The following is a 19,837-nucleotide window of genomic DNA, read 5'->3' as shown; positions in this document are numbered from 1 at the left end:
GGACAACCAGAGTGCATAACAAGAACATGGCACAGCTCTGTCATGTTCAAGAAGCCTCAATTTAGTAACCATCCACAAGCACCTCTTTACTTCTAGGTGCTCCACCTTACAGTACCGGGTTATTTACTTCTGGTATCAAAATTATTGTACTTTATGTGGTATATTCACCTTATCATTATCTGTGTCACTTACATGTATGCATATTTGGCACTGGAATCACTGAATAGTTGTATGTCATTTTTTTCCCAAACATACTACCATGAGGTGATGAGGTTTTGGATTAAAAGTTCATCTTTTTCTGTTTGAGACATTTTCATTCATTGTTACTGTATTGCGCTTGTTAGAGTAAAATATAATTAACCTTCATTTAGTGTTCAGCATTCCTGCAATCACTAATCTGTTACTTTAGTTATCAAATAAAGTCATGCTGATATAAGACTAGAACTCTCACCATAATACATTAAGGAGCCAATAACCTTGCAAAACAACCAAACCTGAAACTGTGGCCCAGCAGACCATATTATTCCAATCTGTCAACTCCCAGTTTACCTACTTTTGGAGGGATGCCAGACCCCAAGTGAAATATAAGGTTTAAGCTTTTGAAACCTGAACATTTTTTCTAACTTGGCATATGATCATTCTTATTCTACATATACAGAATTGTTATTCTAGTGGGAGATATATAAGAAATCATCAGCATTTCATCAGATCGGAATATGGTTTGAAGATCAGTATAGAAACCACCCAAATACTTTTACTCATAGACTTAAGGTAACTTTTATGGTCTACCATCTACAGTGGTTCCTTGGCATGCAGCTGGCTGGGATTGAGGGAGGAGAGACAGGATGCCCTTGAGGGAACCAAAATGGTCGCAAAATCAATTTTATTCATATTTTGCAAGGATAATTAAAGGAATCGATAGAGTGTGTGTGTGTGTGTGTGTGTGTCCGATTGTGTCTGTGTGAATGTACATATAGAGAGAGAGAGAGAGAGAGAGAGAGAGAGAGAGAGAGAGAGAGTAATCAGCATCCAGCAGATGTGAAAACAACCCCTCACGTGTGTATGATTGTCGACTTGTTTTTAACCCTTGGATCTTGAGTGCAAGAAGGAGATTAATTATGCCATAACACATCAACTTACTGTTGGCAAATGGCAGTTTAAAATTAGAATCCAATAAACATGAAGATTTTGCAAACAAATATGTAATAAGTAAAGAATGCAAGTAAGAAAAGAAAAGATAAAAAAACTTTTCATAAGGAAGTCATTTAAACTAACAATCAGAGGCGTGCAGAAGCTGAACTCAGAGCCAGTGTCTTTCATGATATAGGGATGAGTTACTTTTACAGAGCTAAAAAATCATTAAAAGCAAGTGTCACTCGATGGGCATTTTACTGTAATAAAAAGAAGTGATTTGGGCGAATTGAGTGTAAGTGAAAGAAACGGGCAAAATGTAGTGATAGAGCCCATCCCCACCTGGAAAGTCAGTCGGAAGCGGACCCCATCTCCCATCTAATAACCCGCCACCATCTCCTCCCTCTCCTCACTACTGTCTCACTCAGCGCAATCCCAACACTCACTCAAGTAAGACTTTCGATTTTTTATTGTTACTGAATTGCATTTGACTTGCTTTATATTGTATCATTATGTTAAATTTATTGTGAAATTCCCTTTTTATTTTTTTTTATGTGAATTGTTATTGCTTTTACGTACATGGAGTAATGTTTTTACTCTCTCCTTCTCTCCTCAACAATATAAATGCTCCCTCCCTCTAACTCAAGTCAGCTGTGCATCACCGCGGTGACATATGATTTTGTTCATCTTTTATGCTGAATTTTATTATGAAATGTTCTTTTATTTATTTTGTTGAATACGGTTATCATTAAACTATATATTGTGCTTGCCCTTAAAATAATTGTATTCAAGTGGGTACAGTAAAAAGGGTGGGTATGGGGGAAACTCATGAGTGTGCAGTTACATACCAAGTTTTCAATGGAGTGAAAATTACCATATTAGAGAAGGTAAATGGTGATGTATGATCAAGAAAATCAACATCTAACAACAAGCTATTGACCCTATAAAAATATGTCACCAGGAAAAATTGAATGAAGCCCCAAGAAAACAATTACCTAAGTGAAAGCAGACTGGCATTGCCAACATTCTGGTTTGATAACTTGGGCATGAGCAATACACATTTCTGCAGAAAGAATGTCTACACAGTAGATAACACTCTTCCATTAGGTACTTCAATGTTGACAAAATCAAATTCTCCTGCAGGCATTGTCTCATAAAGTTTCAAATTATCTTTATTAACCAAAAAGGATACACATTTCTTGGCAATATTGCATTGGAAGTTCACGGAAATAATTGGTTCTGTACTATTTGGTTTTCTACAGGTATGCACAGGATGGGCACAGATCTCTAATTTGAATTCTTCCATAAAATCTCCAACTTGAACTCTTCCATAAAACCTCCAATTTGAATTCTTTCATAAAATGCCATAATGTTCACAAGGCAAACAATGGAGATATATCATCTGGATTTCTGGATACCTAATTCTTGGCAGTAAGTGTAGGAATTCTAAAAGTTCACCCTGTTGGCATGAACAAATGCTAGTAGATATGCAAATCTGAGACAATGCTTGGACTCAAACCACTCTTATCAGACTTCTTATCAGATATGCTGTTATCTCACTGGTTCTTAAGATTTTGGGTGATACCTGTGGGCATTATCACTTTTGACAATGCTGATCTGTATACTTTCACTGCTGACAAGACCAAGTTATTCAATTCGCTTAGGAAAAGAATGATACCTAGCATCCCTGAAAGGAAATGTGCTTTCCTCAACATCAATGGAAAAACTTGGCCCACTCTGCTAGGTACAAATTATACATGTGGTTCAGGCATTCAAATTACACTGCAAAATCCATTTTTATCTAAAAGACTACGAAATCATTTCTTGGCATTTACATTCCATAACTGGAGATTATGGCAGGACCTCTGGAGGTGAAGCTGCCTGAGGAAGTTAGTTTAATAATTTGCTACAAAATATTCAATAATAGGTGCAACAGGTCTGGGAACTGCTGTTGGAACTTGCGTTAAAATGAGGCCTATTTATCTGTTAAACACTTGACCAAATATAAAAGATGCAATACTTAGCATTTACAAAGCAATCATGAAGTGACTGAATATACTATACAGTAATTCCATGAGCATTTTATGCTATATTCACAATGCACTTATAGTCTTCATCTGTATTTTACCAACCTTGAACAACATACAGCAGGTATTCCACAAACAAATATCTGTTTTCAAACTTTCAAAAATATGAAGCTGTGTGTCCATGTATTTAAAATTTACTTAAATGCTGCAAGGACTAATTTTAAAATAAAAAAAGGATCTCAAATTCTGTGGCAGTTAGTACACTGGTGTGAGTAAATAATACCAGTAGTTGTACATTTTCTTCTGACTTCTAACTAATTTACAAAAAATACACAAGAGAGGTGTGTTTATATAAATATTCTCTGGTAAACAGTTAGAGCAGCTGATGAAAACAAATAAAGTTCAGCAACATTTTCTTCTGACGTCTAGCTAACTTGCAAAAAACATGTCCACACCATAAATGAGAGAGATACAAACGTGGGTATACATACACTTTCTCGACGCATAGTGGTAAACAGCAAGAGTAGTTGATGGAAGTAAAATAAAGAAAGAACTTTTATAAATATTTTTTTACTTTAGTTAATTTACAAAAAATTGCCAACAATAAAAATGACAGGGGGGGGTTATATGTACATACATACATATCCTCAATACATAGTGGTTAACAGCAAGATCAGCTGACAGAAAACAATGGAAATAAAACAGGAGAGACAACTTTTAAAAACATTTTTTTTCTGACTTTTGGCTAATTCACAAAATGTGTCTATATTAGAGAGAGAGAGAGAGAGAGAGATGCATGCATGAGTGTATTCTCGAGACATAGTAGCAAACAGCAAGATCAGCATATCAGCTAATCAAATTTTATATGAAATGTTAATCTTATAACCAAATTATCAAAAGAGTCAAAATGAGTTGAGAAAGATATATAACAAATTAGAAGAAAACCATTAGAAAAGTATTTTGTATGTTAAAAAACTGGAATTAACCTCTTAGACTGATCACAGAAAACAGTTACAGGCATTTCCCAGTTATCGGCGGGGGTTCCGTTCCGACAGCGGTGACGATAAGTGAAAATCACTGATTTTCAGTTATCAGTGCCTCTATTAGGTACGTATTGGTGCCAATATGTGATTATTGGCGCCGATAAACAGGAATCGGCGCATATTGGCACTGAAAATCGCCAATTTTTGTCGCCAGACAAGTGCCGAAAAACAGGATCGCCGATGACCGAGCCCACCTATAACCAGGGACTGCCTGTAAGTACTTGTGACATTCCAGTCAATAGGCTGATAAGTTTATTTAACATATAGCCAAGATTCATCTCCGATCTCACCACTCGAACTCTTGGGGAAACACCAACACTAATTTTACCTATATAAAATGTTTGTTAGGAAAAACCCTGACACTCAATATCCTAAAACGACAAACAAACAATACTTTAACCCTTCAAAAGGGTTAAAGTAACACGACAGGTGGGGGGTTACATGGACACATTCTACTCCAAAACATTCAGTAATGGTAATGAATTTGAAATAGAAAAATTTTGCTAACATTGGTACAATGCTTGTTTTTCCCTGCCTGATTAAGGAGCTACTGCAGGTGTTTACTGCCTCTGGTCGGTGCTCTCCTAATCCGTAGTAGCATGGCGTAAGAGCCATGGGGTGCCTCTACTTCAAGTGAGGCTTTGAAGCGAAGGAAAGAGTCCAATGACTTGCAAAGACAAAAGACAGGTGCCCTTGCTCTAGGTGCAGTACCATAAAAAACAATGACCAGACAACACTGTCACCTACACTGAAAATTAAAATACAACCACCCATCCACTAAAAAACTGGTGTGCATTCCAAGTACATCGTACCCCGAGACTCCCCAGAAACTCGATACCCTCATCAAGGCAAAGAGGTGAAGGATAAAAAGGAATGCTTCCTATGCTTCCTCCCCTAATACCATGCCAGCCACCGTAATGGTCCCAGGATACTGCAATTATCACATACTGTTTCAATGTCACGTAAACAATGCAAAGCAAAAATAGACTCACACTTCCAGTAAGTCGCCTGTGCAATTGAGGAGGGAGGCATATTGTTTTTAAAAGCATACGAGGTGGTACAACTGAGGAGAGAGACATATTGTATTTAAAAGCATACGATGTGGTGACTGCCCTGACGTCATGTACCTTGACCTTAAAGGACGGCAGAATCTCTTCTCGAATCCTACCACGTGCCTCCATAATGAGATCTTGAAGGAAGAATGAAAATGCTTTCTTAGACAGGGTGCAGGAGAGATTTTTGACCGAGCACCAAAGGTTATTGGACGGTCCCGTGACTTTGGCTGTCCTGTCCAATTAATATCTCAAAGCCCAACTTGGGCACAGAACTCTTTCTTCCTCTTCAGGACTGAGGATATCCATAAGGTTATTGATTAAGAATGAGCAAGGCCAAGGCTTAGAAGGATCCTCATTCTTAGCCAGGAAGCCCAGAGTAAAATTGCAGACAACATCTCCTTGAGCAAAACCTACTTGTTTGTCGATGGCCTGAAGTTTGCTAATGCACTTGGCTGTGGCCAAAGTGACAAGGAAAAGGGTCTTCCTGGTTAGGTTCTTAAGAGAGGCAGAATGGAGAGGCTTGAAGGGAGGGCCTGTTAGCCATTTAAGTACTAATCAAGATTCCAAGATACAGTGTCTCTATCTGGTTGTTTGGACATCTCAAAAGACTTAATTAGATCAGAGAGATCCTGGTTAGAGGATAACTCTAACCCTCTAGGTTTAAAAACAGAACTAAGCATAGCTCTGTATCCTCTAATTGTGGAAGAAGTGAGTCCTTTGGAATTCCTTAAGAAGAGAAGGAAGTCCCGCTATATCAGTAACAGCTGTCTTAGAAGATGAGATGTTACATCTAGTACTCCATCTCCGAAAGACTGTCCACTTAGACTGGTAAAGTTTGGCGGATGACTGACATCTGCATTTAGTGATGGCTTCTGCAGCCGCTCTTGAAAAGCCCTTTGCTCTAACAAGTCTTCGGACAGTCTGAAGGCCGTCAGAGCAAGAGCAGATAATCACTGGTGGAACCTCCTGAAGTGCGGTTGTCTGAGCAAATGAGAACTTTGCAGGAGTAGCCTGGAGAAGTCCACTAGAAGACTCAGAAGATCTGGGAACCATTCCTTTCATGGCCAGAATGGAGCAATCAGGGTCACTGTCACACTGGAGTGTGAGTGAAACTTGTTTATGACTTCCCTGACCATGCTGAAATGGCGGGAAGGTCCAGGTCTGACCAATTCTGTAACATGGAATCTGTCGCCCATGCCAGAGGGTTCGGGGTCGGAGAGCAGAACAGAGGAAGACGGTGGTTCCTCGATGTGGCAAACAGATCCATCCAGCAGTGGTCTGTCCCACACCTTCCAAAGGCGGTCGCAGACCTGTGAGCCTAGTGTACACTCCATAAGGACGACTTGTCACCAACAACTGAGCTCATCCAATCCGTTAGGACATTCATCTTCCCTGGGATGAAGCAAGTCACTAATCTCATTCGATTCTGGTCTGACCAAAGTAGGAGACCCCTCGTCACCTCCCAGAGGGAAAAGGAGTGAGTCCCACCCCGTTTCTTGATGTAGGCGAGAGCTGTCATGTTGTCCGAGTTCACTACGATAGTCTTGATGATGACCAAGTCTGAGAAGGCTAAAAGGCCTAGGTGGATGGGTTTTAGCTTCTTGATGTTTATGTGAAGGTTCTGCTGACTTGGGAACCATGACCCAGAAACCTCCTTATTCCCCAGGACGGCTCCCTAACCTAAATCTGAGGCGTCTGAGAATAAGCTTAGGTCTGGGTTCACAGGTAGCATCGACTTCCATTCCGAAAGTCTTTCTGTGAATGTCCACCAATGCAGGTCCAACTTGATCTCCTTCGTGATGGGGAATACAAAGGAGCCGGGATGTGTTCTTCTGTTCCAGCTGGCCCTGAAAAAGAACTACTGCACTCTCACGTGGAGTCTGCCTAGCCTTACAAACTGTTCGATGGAGGCCAGTGTCCCTAACAGGCTAATCCACCAATTGGCCAAGCAGGATGGAAGATCGAGGAAACTGTAGACTGTCTGCAGGCAAGATTCTATCCTCTTTGAGACAGAGAAAACCAAAAAGTCTAAGAATTTATCTTCATGCCCAAATGTAGAATCTCCTGAGTCGGGAGACATTTGGGGCTTCTGGTGACTGATAAGGATTCCTAGCGCTTGGGCAAGGAGAAGTTGATGAACAGAGGAACCAACTGTCCAGGTAGAGGCAGACGCTGATCCTTAGAAGATGGTGGGGGGGGGGCGGCTATAACCCTCGTGAACACTTGTGGAGAGGTGGACAGGCCAAAGCATAAGGCCCGAAATCTTAGAGACTCCCTGGATTCCAGGTGTACTGGAACATGGAAGTAAGTGTCCTGTATGTCGAGTGTCCAGTCACCCTGATGAATGGATGATAATACAGACTGGGTCGTCTCCATCCTGAACTTCATCTTCTGGGCAAAGAAGTTCAGGGTGCTGACATCCAGGACAGGTCTCCAACGCTCCGATGACTCGGGGACCACAAAGAGGCGGTTGTAGAACCCTTCTGAAGAGGCGTCCTTTACCTCCTCTACGGCTTCGTTCCAGAGTAGGGAAGCAAATTCTGCAGCAAGGGCCAAATACCTTGTGGAGCCTTGCAAATATGCGGTCAATGGAATTGGAAAGGTAACTAAGGGAGGAGACTCCCTGAAGGGAATGACATACTCTTCTTTCAAAACCTGAACAATCCATGGCCCTGCTCCTCTGATGCTCCACCTTTCCCAAAAAAGGTGACGTCTAGCTCCTACAGGCGCGCGAAGGACATGCACATCACTTCTTGGTTGAGGGTCTGGAGGAGGATTTCTTGAATGATCTCACTGAGAAACATACCATTGCACGGGACTTAGAGGGGAAACTTCTGTCCAGCCCCAAGAAAGTGCTGGGGGTGAAGAGGTGAGGTCATCTTAGCACCAAACGGAGCAGGCTCCTTGGGGTGCTTTGAACACCAAGAAAGAATATCCTGGCTGGACTTCTCTTTGAGATCTGTGGCTATTTCCTTTACCGCGGTCGGAGAAAATAGGTACGAGTGGTCCCAGGGAGAAAGGAGCAATGCCGATTTCTGTACTGAAGTCACTCCCTTGTTGTGCAGGGGCACCATAACTCCCTCTTCTTCATTACTCCCATCAAGAAAAGGGCAGCTAGTTCAAGGGATCTGTCTCTAACTGCCTTGTTTTCACAAGACAACACTCCTAGCCAATCTGCGGAGAAATCTTCGGCAAGTCCGGGCAGTCTTCAATTTTCTTGGTCAATGCACCGACTGTCCAGTTGAGAAAGCTTAGGACTTCAAACACCTTGAAAATGTTTTTAACAAGGTGGTCTAACTCTGCTGCCGAAAACATAATCTTAGCAGAAGAGAAGGCCGAACAATGAGCCAAGTCAGTTAAGCCTGAGAAGTCCCTCTGGGAGGAGGTAGCAACTCCCAGGGAGAGAGCTTCTCCTGTGGTGTAGGACAAATACCTTCTGCGAGTAAGCAAGGAAGGAGGGAAGGTAAAGGTAGCCTTGCCCTGATCGCTCTTCTGAAAAAGCCAGTTATCGACTTCCCTTAAGGCCTTCTTAGAGGAAGAGGACAAAACCATCTTAGGCAGACAAGTGCTGATTTTGGGCTGATTCCTCATGAGAAAAGTCAAGGCAGGGGAAACTGGAGCAGTTGGGGCAAAGAAGGTTGGATAACTGGCCAAGAAAAACCTCAAAAGACCTGGACAACCCCGATGTAGAAGGTTCTTAATATCGACCTCCTCTTCATCCGAAGAAATTGGAGACAACTGAGGGTATTGAGGAGGTTTAAACAACGCTGGGGCCTTCTGCAAAAAACCCATGATATCTGCCAATTGCCACTTGATGGGTTCCAAGGAAGCATCTGTAGTCTCTGTCGTAGGAAAGCTCAAAAGGAAGAGCGGAACACGTGTTTGGCGCTGGGCACTTATCCAGAACTGGTGCCAAGAGTGCAGGAGACAGAGGGTGCTCAGAAGTGGACAACAGGTGTTCAGAAGCAGACAACGGGTGCTCAGAAGAGACTGCTGGTACTGAGCGCTTGGATGAAGATACTGGGTGCCCGGAAAGTGAGTGGCATCTGGAAGAGGACAGTTTCTTAAAGCTCTGGCGCCGGAGTGTCAAATACTGATGAGAGGACAAGCGTTCAGGAGAACGATACTGCGGACTAGGCCAGGTGCTGCAGGAGGGTTGAGGACTGTAGGAAGTCTCCTTAGACTGCTTGCAGGAAACAGGAGAAGACTGGGATCCATCTTCCCCATGTCTCTTCAACGGGCATGACTCCCCTGGAAAGCACCATTGGCGCCTCTTGTCGGGGCACAAACTGTCCGAGTCAGAAGACAACTCACTCACATTCACTGAGAAGCCTTTCCAACGGCTGTCTGAAGTCGCAGACTGAGTTGCAGATCCGACTGAGGGGGCGACTACCCGTGGGCAAACCCCACCAGCCTCCCTTGGATCTCAAGTATGTCTTCTCCCAGGTTCAAGGGAGTGTGACAGTGACCTTCATCTAGGAGAGCCAGTGGGATCGGGGCCCACCATAGAACTTACCATAAGATCAAACTTGCAATCGATTCTACCTTCGACACTGGCAATGGCATTAGGGTCAGAAGCATGGGAGCCAGTTACTGGAGTAGGTGGTACAAAAGTAGGAGGATTGGAGATAGGAGATAATGCTGAAAAGGGGGAAGGAGGAATGGAAGGAACATTTTCAGCATTATGGTTACAAGTAGAATCAATGCTATGAGGCCTACTAGCTGCTCTAACTGCTGTCTTCCTCTTCCTATCCCTATCAAGTTTATCAAGGTGGGACTGCAAAACCTTTCACTGCTTTTCACTCCAGTCTTTACAATCATCACATGTATCCACTATTGAACATGAATGGCCTCTACAATTAACACAAATCATGTGAGAGTCGTAAGTAAATTTGGTCAGTCTAGTGCAGGGGTCGGCAACCTTTTGAACACTCTGTGCCAGTTAATAATTAATACATTTTTTTTTAAGTACCTTGCGTGCCAGGTGCTATTTTTCAAGCACTATTATAGATAATATACATATATCCTGGGGATAGGAAAATTAAAATCATAATTGTACTGTAATAGCCATTGTAATTATATTGTATTTTCCTGAACATGCATACAATAAATGTAATTCAAATATAATTTTTATTTATTTATTTTCTGCATCTATTATTGTCTGTAACAAAAACTATTTTAGGTTTGAAGTTTATACACTTAGTATTAATGCGATCCTTGCACTTGCTTCCCTTTGACCAAAGTTGAAATTTCAGGTGAATATTTCGACACCTTGAGTTTCACGCAACCCTCAGAGTGATCCGTTGTAAGCCTGCTGCGATGAGGGCTGAGGATGTGCTTCATTTGTGAAAATATCTGCTCACATTGATATGTGGATCCATACGCTGATAGCAGTGCAAAAGCTACTTTCTTCATGCAATTGAATTTATCAGGTAGTGATGCCCAAGACCTTAAGATGGATGTTGCATGATCATTCTTACTGCTTTTCAGTATTTCTCGAAGATCTTTGAATTTAGCTGACCACAATGTTGAGGCCTGAAAGTCGATTAACTGCATTTCTAATTCCTCAGTTTCCATCCACTCAAAGAGAGTCGTGTCCAAGTCACTGTATTTAAAGGTGTCCGGTCTGATTAAAAATGAAAACACTGGGCCCATGTGTTGAAAATCTTGAAACCTGATTGAGAATTCTGACTTTAATTCTTGCATGTACAGTTGTAGATCAGAAGTGTTGACTGGATGCATTGAAGATAAGTTTTTCAGATTTTTGAAATAACGGAAAGAGCCGGTTTCCACATCTGTTGAGTAGATTGCAAGCTTTGCAACAAATGCTTTCCAATTATCGTACAAATCCAATACCGTTTTTCCTGCACCTTGCAGGAGAAGATTGAACTCATTTAGATGTTTGGTGATGTCTGAGAGAAACATAAGTTTCACAATCCAATCTCCGTCTTCCAACTCAGGATAGTCTTGGCCTTTTTCTGATAAGAAAACCTTGATTTCATCAAAGCATCCCACAAATCTCTCCAATACCTTCCCACAACTTAACCACCTAACACTGCAATGCAAAGGTATATCTTTGTACACACTGTCCACCTCTTCAAGAAAAGCTTGAAACTGCCTGTGCATAAGAGGAGAGTGTGCAACAACAAAATTCACTATTTTTGTGACAGTAGTCATCACCTTCTTGAGAACAAAGCTCGAGATCTTGGCACATAAATTTTCTTGATGAATTATGCAGTGCAATTTCAGAATGGGGTGCCCAATTTTCTCCTCAACCAACTTCAGAAACCCTTGTTTTTCCCTACCATAGCAGGAGCACCATCCGTTGTAATTGCAAAAATCTTTCCTATGTCTACCCCTCTGTTCTCAAAATGGTCGGTGAATGCCTTCAGTATGTCTTCTCCCTTGGTGGTTCCATACATAGGTTTAAGACAGCACAGTTCCTCGTGTACCTCTGTGTCACTATACCTGGCAAAAACAGCCAAGCGGGGAATGTCATTTATATCCACGCTTTCGTCCAGGGCAACACTGAACACAGGTGTAATTGTTAAAGCAACCGTTTGCTGCTGGGTTACATTATCAGCCATTTCAGAAATACGTCTCTCCACGGCCCTAGCTGAGACAGGCATGTCTTTTATCCTTGAGATAATCACGTGTTTGTTTGTTATTCCATCGAATAATACTTCAGAGCACTCTAGGAAAGCTGCTTTTATAAAATCTCCATCAGTAAAAGGCTTTCCATGCTTAGCAATACACAGAGCTAGTTTGTAACTGGCCTCAGTTTCATTACTTTTGCTAGCACTCAAGTTTTTAAACACATTACTCTGTTTTCCATAGCGGGATACTGCTTTCTTGATCGCCTCAGCTTTGTCAGCACTATCCTTGAAAGTCTTTTCGTGCTTTGTTTCAAATGTCTTTTAACACTTGATGTGCGACATACGACATTCTCGCAGCAGAGAGCACACACAGCACGGTCATTCTGCTGAATAAATCCAAAGTCATTTGTCCATGACGACTGAAATGATCGGACATCAAGCTTGACTTTTTTCGCAGTAGCCATGGCGACAATTAAACTGGGAAGGGTGTTAAGTAAGGTGGCTAAAGAGTAACTGAAACAACAGCAGAGTACGATGCAATCACGTACCCCTCACCGTGATGAGTATGAAACATTTTTGTTACAATTCATGTATCATACTCGTCTAGCCTACATCTCGATGCAATCATGTACCGTACCCCTCATCATGAATATGAAACGTTTTTGTTTTAATTCATGTATCATAGGAAAAAATTACTTTTAATCATATGATTTGAAAGGAAATAAACCATATAGATAAGAATAATAATGCACAATACATATTCTCTCTCTCTCTCTCTCTCTCTCTCTCTCTCTCTCTCTCTATATATATATATATATATATATATATATATATATATATATATATATATATATATATATATATATATATATATATATATTTTTTTTTGTTTTGTTAGGATTTTTCTTTGCATTTTCGAATCACATGCCATGCCATATGCAAGCACACGGCGTGCCATCTTTGGCACGCGTGCCATAGGTTGCCGACCCCTGGTCTAGTGTTACACCCCTCCCAACAGTAATGAACACTAAAGGAACTGGAATCAGACATAATGAGTTCACAATTAAGTCCAACTAAGCTGGTTATAAAAACCTATGCTAGCGCTAGTAACAAAAGTTATGCTAAAGCAAGAATACTTCACCTGATCCTGCGATACAACCAAAAGACCGATGAAAGAATTAAAAAAAAGAGCTGCTGCAAACCACTGATGTTACTCGAGAGCAAGCAGAAATGAATTGAGCTCTTTCACTGGGTTGTTCCCTATTGTTCCCTGATAGTGGGCGGGGCTGTCGCCAACACAAAAACAATAGGAGTGCTGGCATGACTTTTAAATTTTTACACTGCCGCACGACTGGAAATGATAGCAATGTAATTACTTGGTAAGTTACCTGTATAAAATGCAAATTTCACTCTTGATACAGCTCCAATTGAATGTGCAGCAAGTGTCAGAAGAATGGCAAAATGTAGTCCTCTTAGGTTATCAGTGGCTCTCCCCTAGCAGGGAAAGCTCACCATTATTTGGTGAACATGGTTTATGTCAAATTAAAGTTAGTTTAATTTCTCTGATAGCAATTAATAATACATGGGTAAAATATCATGGGCAAACACGTAAAACTTTTTCTTACCATTGCTTGTGGATCAGTGTTGAGATCATACAGAGTATTGACCGAGTAAGGTCGCAGGCATGTCTTGTCCACTTTCCAAGGAATATCCATTTTTGCCTTACAATGATGCCTCACTCTGCCAATATGAGACTCAAAAGAGGATGGAATCCCTTGTGGAAGTAGGAAACTAAAGTTGAACACATGTGTGCCTGGTGGTAGTTCTGATGTGGATGAGCCTGGTGAAAATATAATGAATTTTTAGACAAAAATTTAAAATTTAGTTTTTTAAATTAAGCAGAATAATTATACTGACTAATAATAAATCATAGTAAACCATCATGTGCAGTCTAAATGTCCATGGACACACCTTTGCTGATGTCATCATAGCAGAAAAAGTTAAATAATTAAGAGATCTTTATGCTACAATGCATGCATAATACCCCTTGGGACATAGTAACTTTCTTCCCTGTTTTGCACAAATTAGATCTGACATAGTAAGAATGAGATGGGGATGGGCAAAATATTCCAAATACCTAATTTGTATATACAAAAACCTACGAATCATATAGAGCCCGAATCATAATTTAGGTTGGAGGTTGACAAGCTGACAGTCCCAGCATTTACGTAGGTCCAATGGATCCGATGGAGCAGTCGGGGACAAACTAGTCAGAAGCAAAGAGTCAAGGAATTTTCAAGGGGTACCGTGAGCAGTCAAACACCCACAGAGTACAGTAGATCCCTTGTACTTTTTCACATCATAAAAAATGTGCAGAGATCAATTAACCATTCAGCTATGACATGAATGGTTGTAAGCCTGGGAGACTATGTCTCATAAGAAAGAATGATGTATGGAAAAGGAAGAGGGTTATAATGAAGAGGTAGAAGAGTGCATTACTTTTTCAACAATCAGTAAAATTTGTCCTGTTGGAACAACTGGGCCTGCATAAAATCCCCTCATCTTGTGTACAGTGATATCATGACAAACAAATGGAAAAGACCGACTGACATCTCCCCATGCCTGCATTCATCATGGCTGCAATCTCAATATTCCTTTTGAGAGCTAGGGAAGTTGAGAAGGCCCTGATCTCATGCACTATCACTCTTTCTTGACCAGCCCATTCTTCTGTCTGCAGAATGACCGATATCAGCTAGTAGGAAAAAGTGTTCTTGAAGGCATAATTACTCCACTGATGTGGGAAGAGCAGCCTGGAATCCTTGCCCTATATGTGCTCGTCTTCTCAATGGTAGTGTTGAATGGCTCGTACAGGACAAAATAAAAGATCTTATGCACTGTTGGAGGTTGAGGCTGGAATGGCAAATGAAGCAGTAGTATGATCCTGAATGTAGGCTGACTGGGTCTTAGCAACAAATCTAGGAGTGAACAACAAACCTAGTGAAAACCAATCTCTGGTATGCAAAACAGTACCAGACAGAGTGCAACTCACTGACACCCTGAGTACAAAAAAAGCTAAAAGGAAAGTATTCTTCACTGTGAAAAATAAAATAGAGAACTCTCTCACAGTGGTTCCTATGTGGCCCTGGTGAGGCTTTGGAGGCCTAAGGATGTCTCATTTCTAGAAATAGTGAAAGTCTCCAAGTCCCTGGATGTAACTACCCCAATACCCTACATCTCCAACACTTGGGAGAAGGCTGCTCTGCAGCCTTTGAAAGCAAACAGCAAACATGGCAATTTTTTTTGGATGCATAGATGAATGAAGAGGTTGACAATCACAAGACACAGGTTTTTTAGTGGATTGATGCCTACCTCATCACACCAGCAAAAATATCTGACCCGCAGTACCAGTTAGAAGATGATGGTCAAAGATTAACAAGAGGGGGCAACAGCTGCAGCAGCAACTTCCAAACACCCTCAACCTGTCAGACCTCTCTCGATAACCTCTAGGTGTGAAGGAGCTAGGTGCCTGGTTCTGCATGAAACATGTAGATGTGTGGCTGATTCAGAAGCCCTTTCTAGAATGGCAAGGACCTGGGAAGATCCAATAGCAACTAAAGAAGGCCAGGGTGCAAATTATACTGAGGCAACAGAGTATTAGTCTCTTTACCCTTGAGTGGCTGGAGGTTGCCTGATTAAGCTGAACAGACTAAAGGTTTAAATGATGAGGATGTCCCATTGTGCTGCGTGGCTCCAGGCTATCGGATCCAGCTGAGCAGAACAATAAACTTGGAACTTGTGGTTCAGACTTCTTGTGAATAGGTCCACTAATGGCATAATCCACTATTAAAGAAGCTTACAGATCCAGGCACAACTTCAAAGAATCTTCTCCCCTCTCTTAAGGCTGTCTGCAGCGATGTGTTGCCCTATTTATTTTAAAACGACCTCAACTATCATGACCTTTCCTATGCATATTTTGGAAGTACATGATGTGTGCTAAGTCTAACACTATATTGATGAGTATGCAAGTTGCAATTAATTACTGATTATATGTAATTGTGATAATCATTACTATATAATCTATATCATATTAAATAATACACTATGTTGTGTAGGTAATTATGTACTGTAATAATTTCATATTACAAGTGCTACAAGCAGTCAAGGGTTTTAACTTGCTATATACCCTGTGGGTATTAAAATGAACACAATGATGGATGGTTCTTGTATTGTAAATTCATACTTGTAACCCTTGTGTGTTTATGTTGTCCATCATTGAATTCAATTACACATTTATGTATAACTACTACATGTTTCCCTACATCACTTATATGCTTCAAGAGATGTATGTACTAGTGCAGGTTCTGAGGGCCTTAAATTCTAGTTCTATGGTGCTACCTGATCCCAAACCCAGATCTAAATCTGCAATTGCTTGGGTGTTTTAGTAACGTACATAATGCCAATATATTTGTGTAATAAATGTGATTAACTTGTTTCTTGCAATTTTTTCTTATATATTCCTTCTACTAAAGACAGAACAGGATAGTCAGATATGGTACAATTGTAGACATTTTTTTTACATGTCATGCATAGGCACAGACATGCTTTTGGGAATTTATTACCTTCCCATCATCAGGGTTAGTCCTCTATAAAAACTATCCTGATTGGCTACTTATAAAAAGTATCAAATGAGCCCTGCCTGACCATGCTTCAAAAGAACAATGATGCAAAGTATACAATTATACAATAAGTACAGTAACATATGACAGTTTACAAATAAGGAATATAAAAAAATTATATTATTGAAAATTAAAACTGAAATCACTAAGCAAATAAATACAAAGAACACTAAAAATAATAAGAGTAAAAATAGTATTCTGGAGAACTTACTGATCATGTCTGTTAAAAGATATATGTGAAAGTCATAAGCAGACTAAAAATAAAAAAGGATGAAGGTGAGAGGTTTCTGCAACTATGCTATGTACAACAGAAATGAGACAGTTTGATTATTGAGTGAGGGTGATTGCTGTTACATATAGAGGAACTCTAAAAATGGAAGGGATATCCATTTTGTGCTGACCAAGGATTTAAAAATTACTGTACTGTATTCTGTGTTGGTGACAGGATTTGACACAGAGTCTGATGGCATTATTTTCTTTTTTTGCTCAAATGTTAATCTTGAAAAAGCATGTCAGTCTACAAAGAATTTGGCTCACACAACACATTATATCTTGAAAACTAGAGACTGGTTTCTGATTTTCAAGTGCTATGGAGATTTTCAGAAAGAAGAAACTTTCTAACAGAAATGGCCTCCCGATTTGCCAACTAGATAAAGGTAATTATCCTGGTACTTTAGGAAGTACAGGATTAATAAAGCTGAGGAAATTAATCTTGTGGTAAATTGCAACTACTGTATATACAGTACTCGCATATCATGCAACTTTTAAAAGACCTAATTTTGAAGCTAATTTTAAAGGGGTCGCATCATACACGAGATATAAAATTACCATATATAATATTCACATACAGTATTAGTATCATATTATAAAATACAAACATAACAAATATGCATGTTTTCCGTGGATCTTTTAAAAAGTTATGTTTTACTTCACTGCACCCAGTAATATTGTTCGTATTCTCATATTACTATTGTATTATAAATACATACATAGCAATTAATGTTTTGGCTTAGAAATCAGCTGAGGGCGATTACGAGGTAAGTTTATTTCCCCGTATTTAACTCTCAGGGTGGTTTTCTTGCTTCTAGTTAGTGTAACTGAATCTCTAGATACTCTATTTATGTGGGACAAGGTTATTTTTCATTATACAGTGTTTTTAAGTCAAAATATGACTTAAATACGTCTCGTTGTGAACTAAATTTAGTTATTTTTTTCGTTAATAGATGGCATTGGGGATTTTTTTTTTTTATAAAAAAATCAACAGATTCCGTTCGCTATTTTCACTTGATTTCATCATAATACAAGCTTAATGTATTTGTCTTTTACTTGCATGAAAACAACAGTAAAATATGTTTTTTTTATGCCCAGTTGTTTTGATTACAATACTTTTCTATCCAATTTTATTTACGGTCAAGTTTGATGGCATATTGAAGTTTACAGGAGTTCCATCCATGTTGCCAATGCATGATAATTTATAGTCATTAGCAGCTTGAACATTGTTTTCTCAGCTTCAGCTACAACTTGCAGCTTAAATTACCATTATTTCCTTGCTGATCTTTTCTCCATAAAGAATAAGGGTGCTGTATAATGTAAAAAGATACAGTAAACACCTTGTATTCACGGTCTCACTATTCGCAGACTCACTTATTCGCGGATTTCTCTGTGGACCGTATATACACATATTCGCGGATAATTCGTCCATTCACGGTATTTTTCACTGAGAAATATTCACTAATTACTACATTTTCATAGAATTTTCATGACTAAATGCACTTTTTGTGATAAAAACTATTAAAATACTCAAGTATAAGCATTTTTAGAGGGTTTGTTTTTGTGTTTAAACTATCAAAATAGGCAGTTCTAAGTGTTTTTAGAGGGGTTTTAAGTATTCGCGGATTTTAGCTATTTGGGGGAGGTGTGTAAGCATCCCAGCGAATACAGGGGTTTACTGTATCAGTCTTATTCTACGTAACATCATTTGTAATATAACTGAGGTAATTTTTTACTATCATACGATGCTTGAAATGCAAGCAAAACAGCTGTTGTTATCAGATCTGGTTGCTTGTAGCAAAACACCTGTTCTTCTTCGGTTGTTTATGGCTGTACATGTTTACGCAACGAGTATAACATTACTAATGCTACTTATATCATTCTCTTTCATTTTTTACACTTATTTAACTAGAAGATGGGATAAATAAAGATATGGAGGAAAAGAGATTAGTCTATTGTAATTTGGTCTCTCAAAAAAGGAACTTGCATGATACACAAGATACACGATAAAATAATTTTTTAAGGGTGAAAATTTGGGGGTCGCATGATAAGCAAGGTCGTGCATTACACGAGTACTGTATATACGGTAATACAGTAAACACCCCGTATTCATGGGGGATGCGCTTCAGAATCCCCCCGAACAGTTAAAATCCACCAATACTTGCTACCCCCCCCTCTAAAAATGCTTATAACTGCCTATCTTGAAACTTCAAATGTCAAATGTATACTTAAAATGTCATCCTATATCAAATATACCTTAAACTGTCATCCTATTACTGTATTAATCTTTGAAATTATATTATTAATATAATTTTAAAGTCATCTTAAACATGAGAGAGAGAGAGAGAGAGAGAGAGAGAGAGAGAGAGAGAGAGAGAGAGAGAGAGAGAGAGAGAGAGAGAGAGTTTATCTCTTTAATCTCTCTGGCCACAAAAAAATTTTTATGTTTGTTTTTGTCTCCCAAAGAGGTATTACCTTTGTTACACATTTTTAAAACACTGTGAACGCACACACACACAAAAAGTATTTTTTTTCCTGAGAGAGAGAGAGAGAGAGAGAGAGAGAGAGAGAGAGAGAGAGAGAGAGAGAGAGAGAGAATAGAAATCTAGAGAGAGAGAGAGAGAGAAACTGAAGAAAATAACAAATACAAAAAGATTCAAATCTATGAGCTTCTGAGGGCAACACTTCTTCCCCTCCAGCCAATATGTCAAACTGTCAAGTAAACTACCATTTACCTCCCCTCTCCTTTCTCAAGTCGAGCATAAAAAGATTGGGAATCACTATTTGTTTGTTTAAAATGTTAAATAATTTACTACACAAATGCATGGAAAATATTATATTATATATATATATTAATACTATTAATATTTGAAAAGTAGTACTTATTAGGGAAATCATTTATCATACAAAAGAAACATACGTACATATTACGTCAGAAAAATTCTCTCATCTACCACAGCAGAAAATAATTATTTGGAAAATAAACCCCTTCATAGATTGTGTTATTTAATATGGGGTCAATCCCTCGATCCCAAGTTC

At 39.5% G+C, this 19,837-nt stretch overlaps 1 protein-coding gene across 10 annotated transcripts in view; it reads right to left on the bottom strand.

Moving 5' to 3' along the window:
* Positions 1 to 19,837, bottom strand: part of LOC136838580 (arrestin domain-containing protein 1-like) — a 113,192-nt gene that overhangs the window by 71,349 nt on the left and 22,006 nt on the right. For all 10 annotated transcript variants that reach the window (XM_067103781.1, XM_067103784.1, XM_067103777.1 and 7 more), the window contains exon 4: positions 13,478 to 13,692. In XM_067103781.1, coding sequence (XP_066959882.1) covers positions 13,478 to 13,692 — 215 coding nt within the window. The remainder of the gene's footprint in view (positions 1 to 13,477; positions 13,693 to 19,837) is intronic.

This window comes from Macrobrachium rosenbergii, chromosome 5 (assembly GCF_040412425.1).
Source record: "Macrobrachium rosenbergii isolate ZJJX-2024 chromosome 5, ASM4041242v1, whole genome shotgun sequence".
Classification (NCBI taxonomy): domain Eukaryota; kingdom Metazoa; phylum Arthropoda; class Malacostraca; order Decapoda; family Palaemonidae; genus Macrobrachium; species Macrobrachium rosenbergii.
Note: the sequence above shows the minus strand (reverse complement) of the source record. Positions and strands in the feature narration are given on the sequence as shown.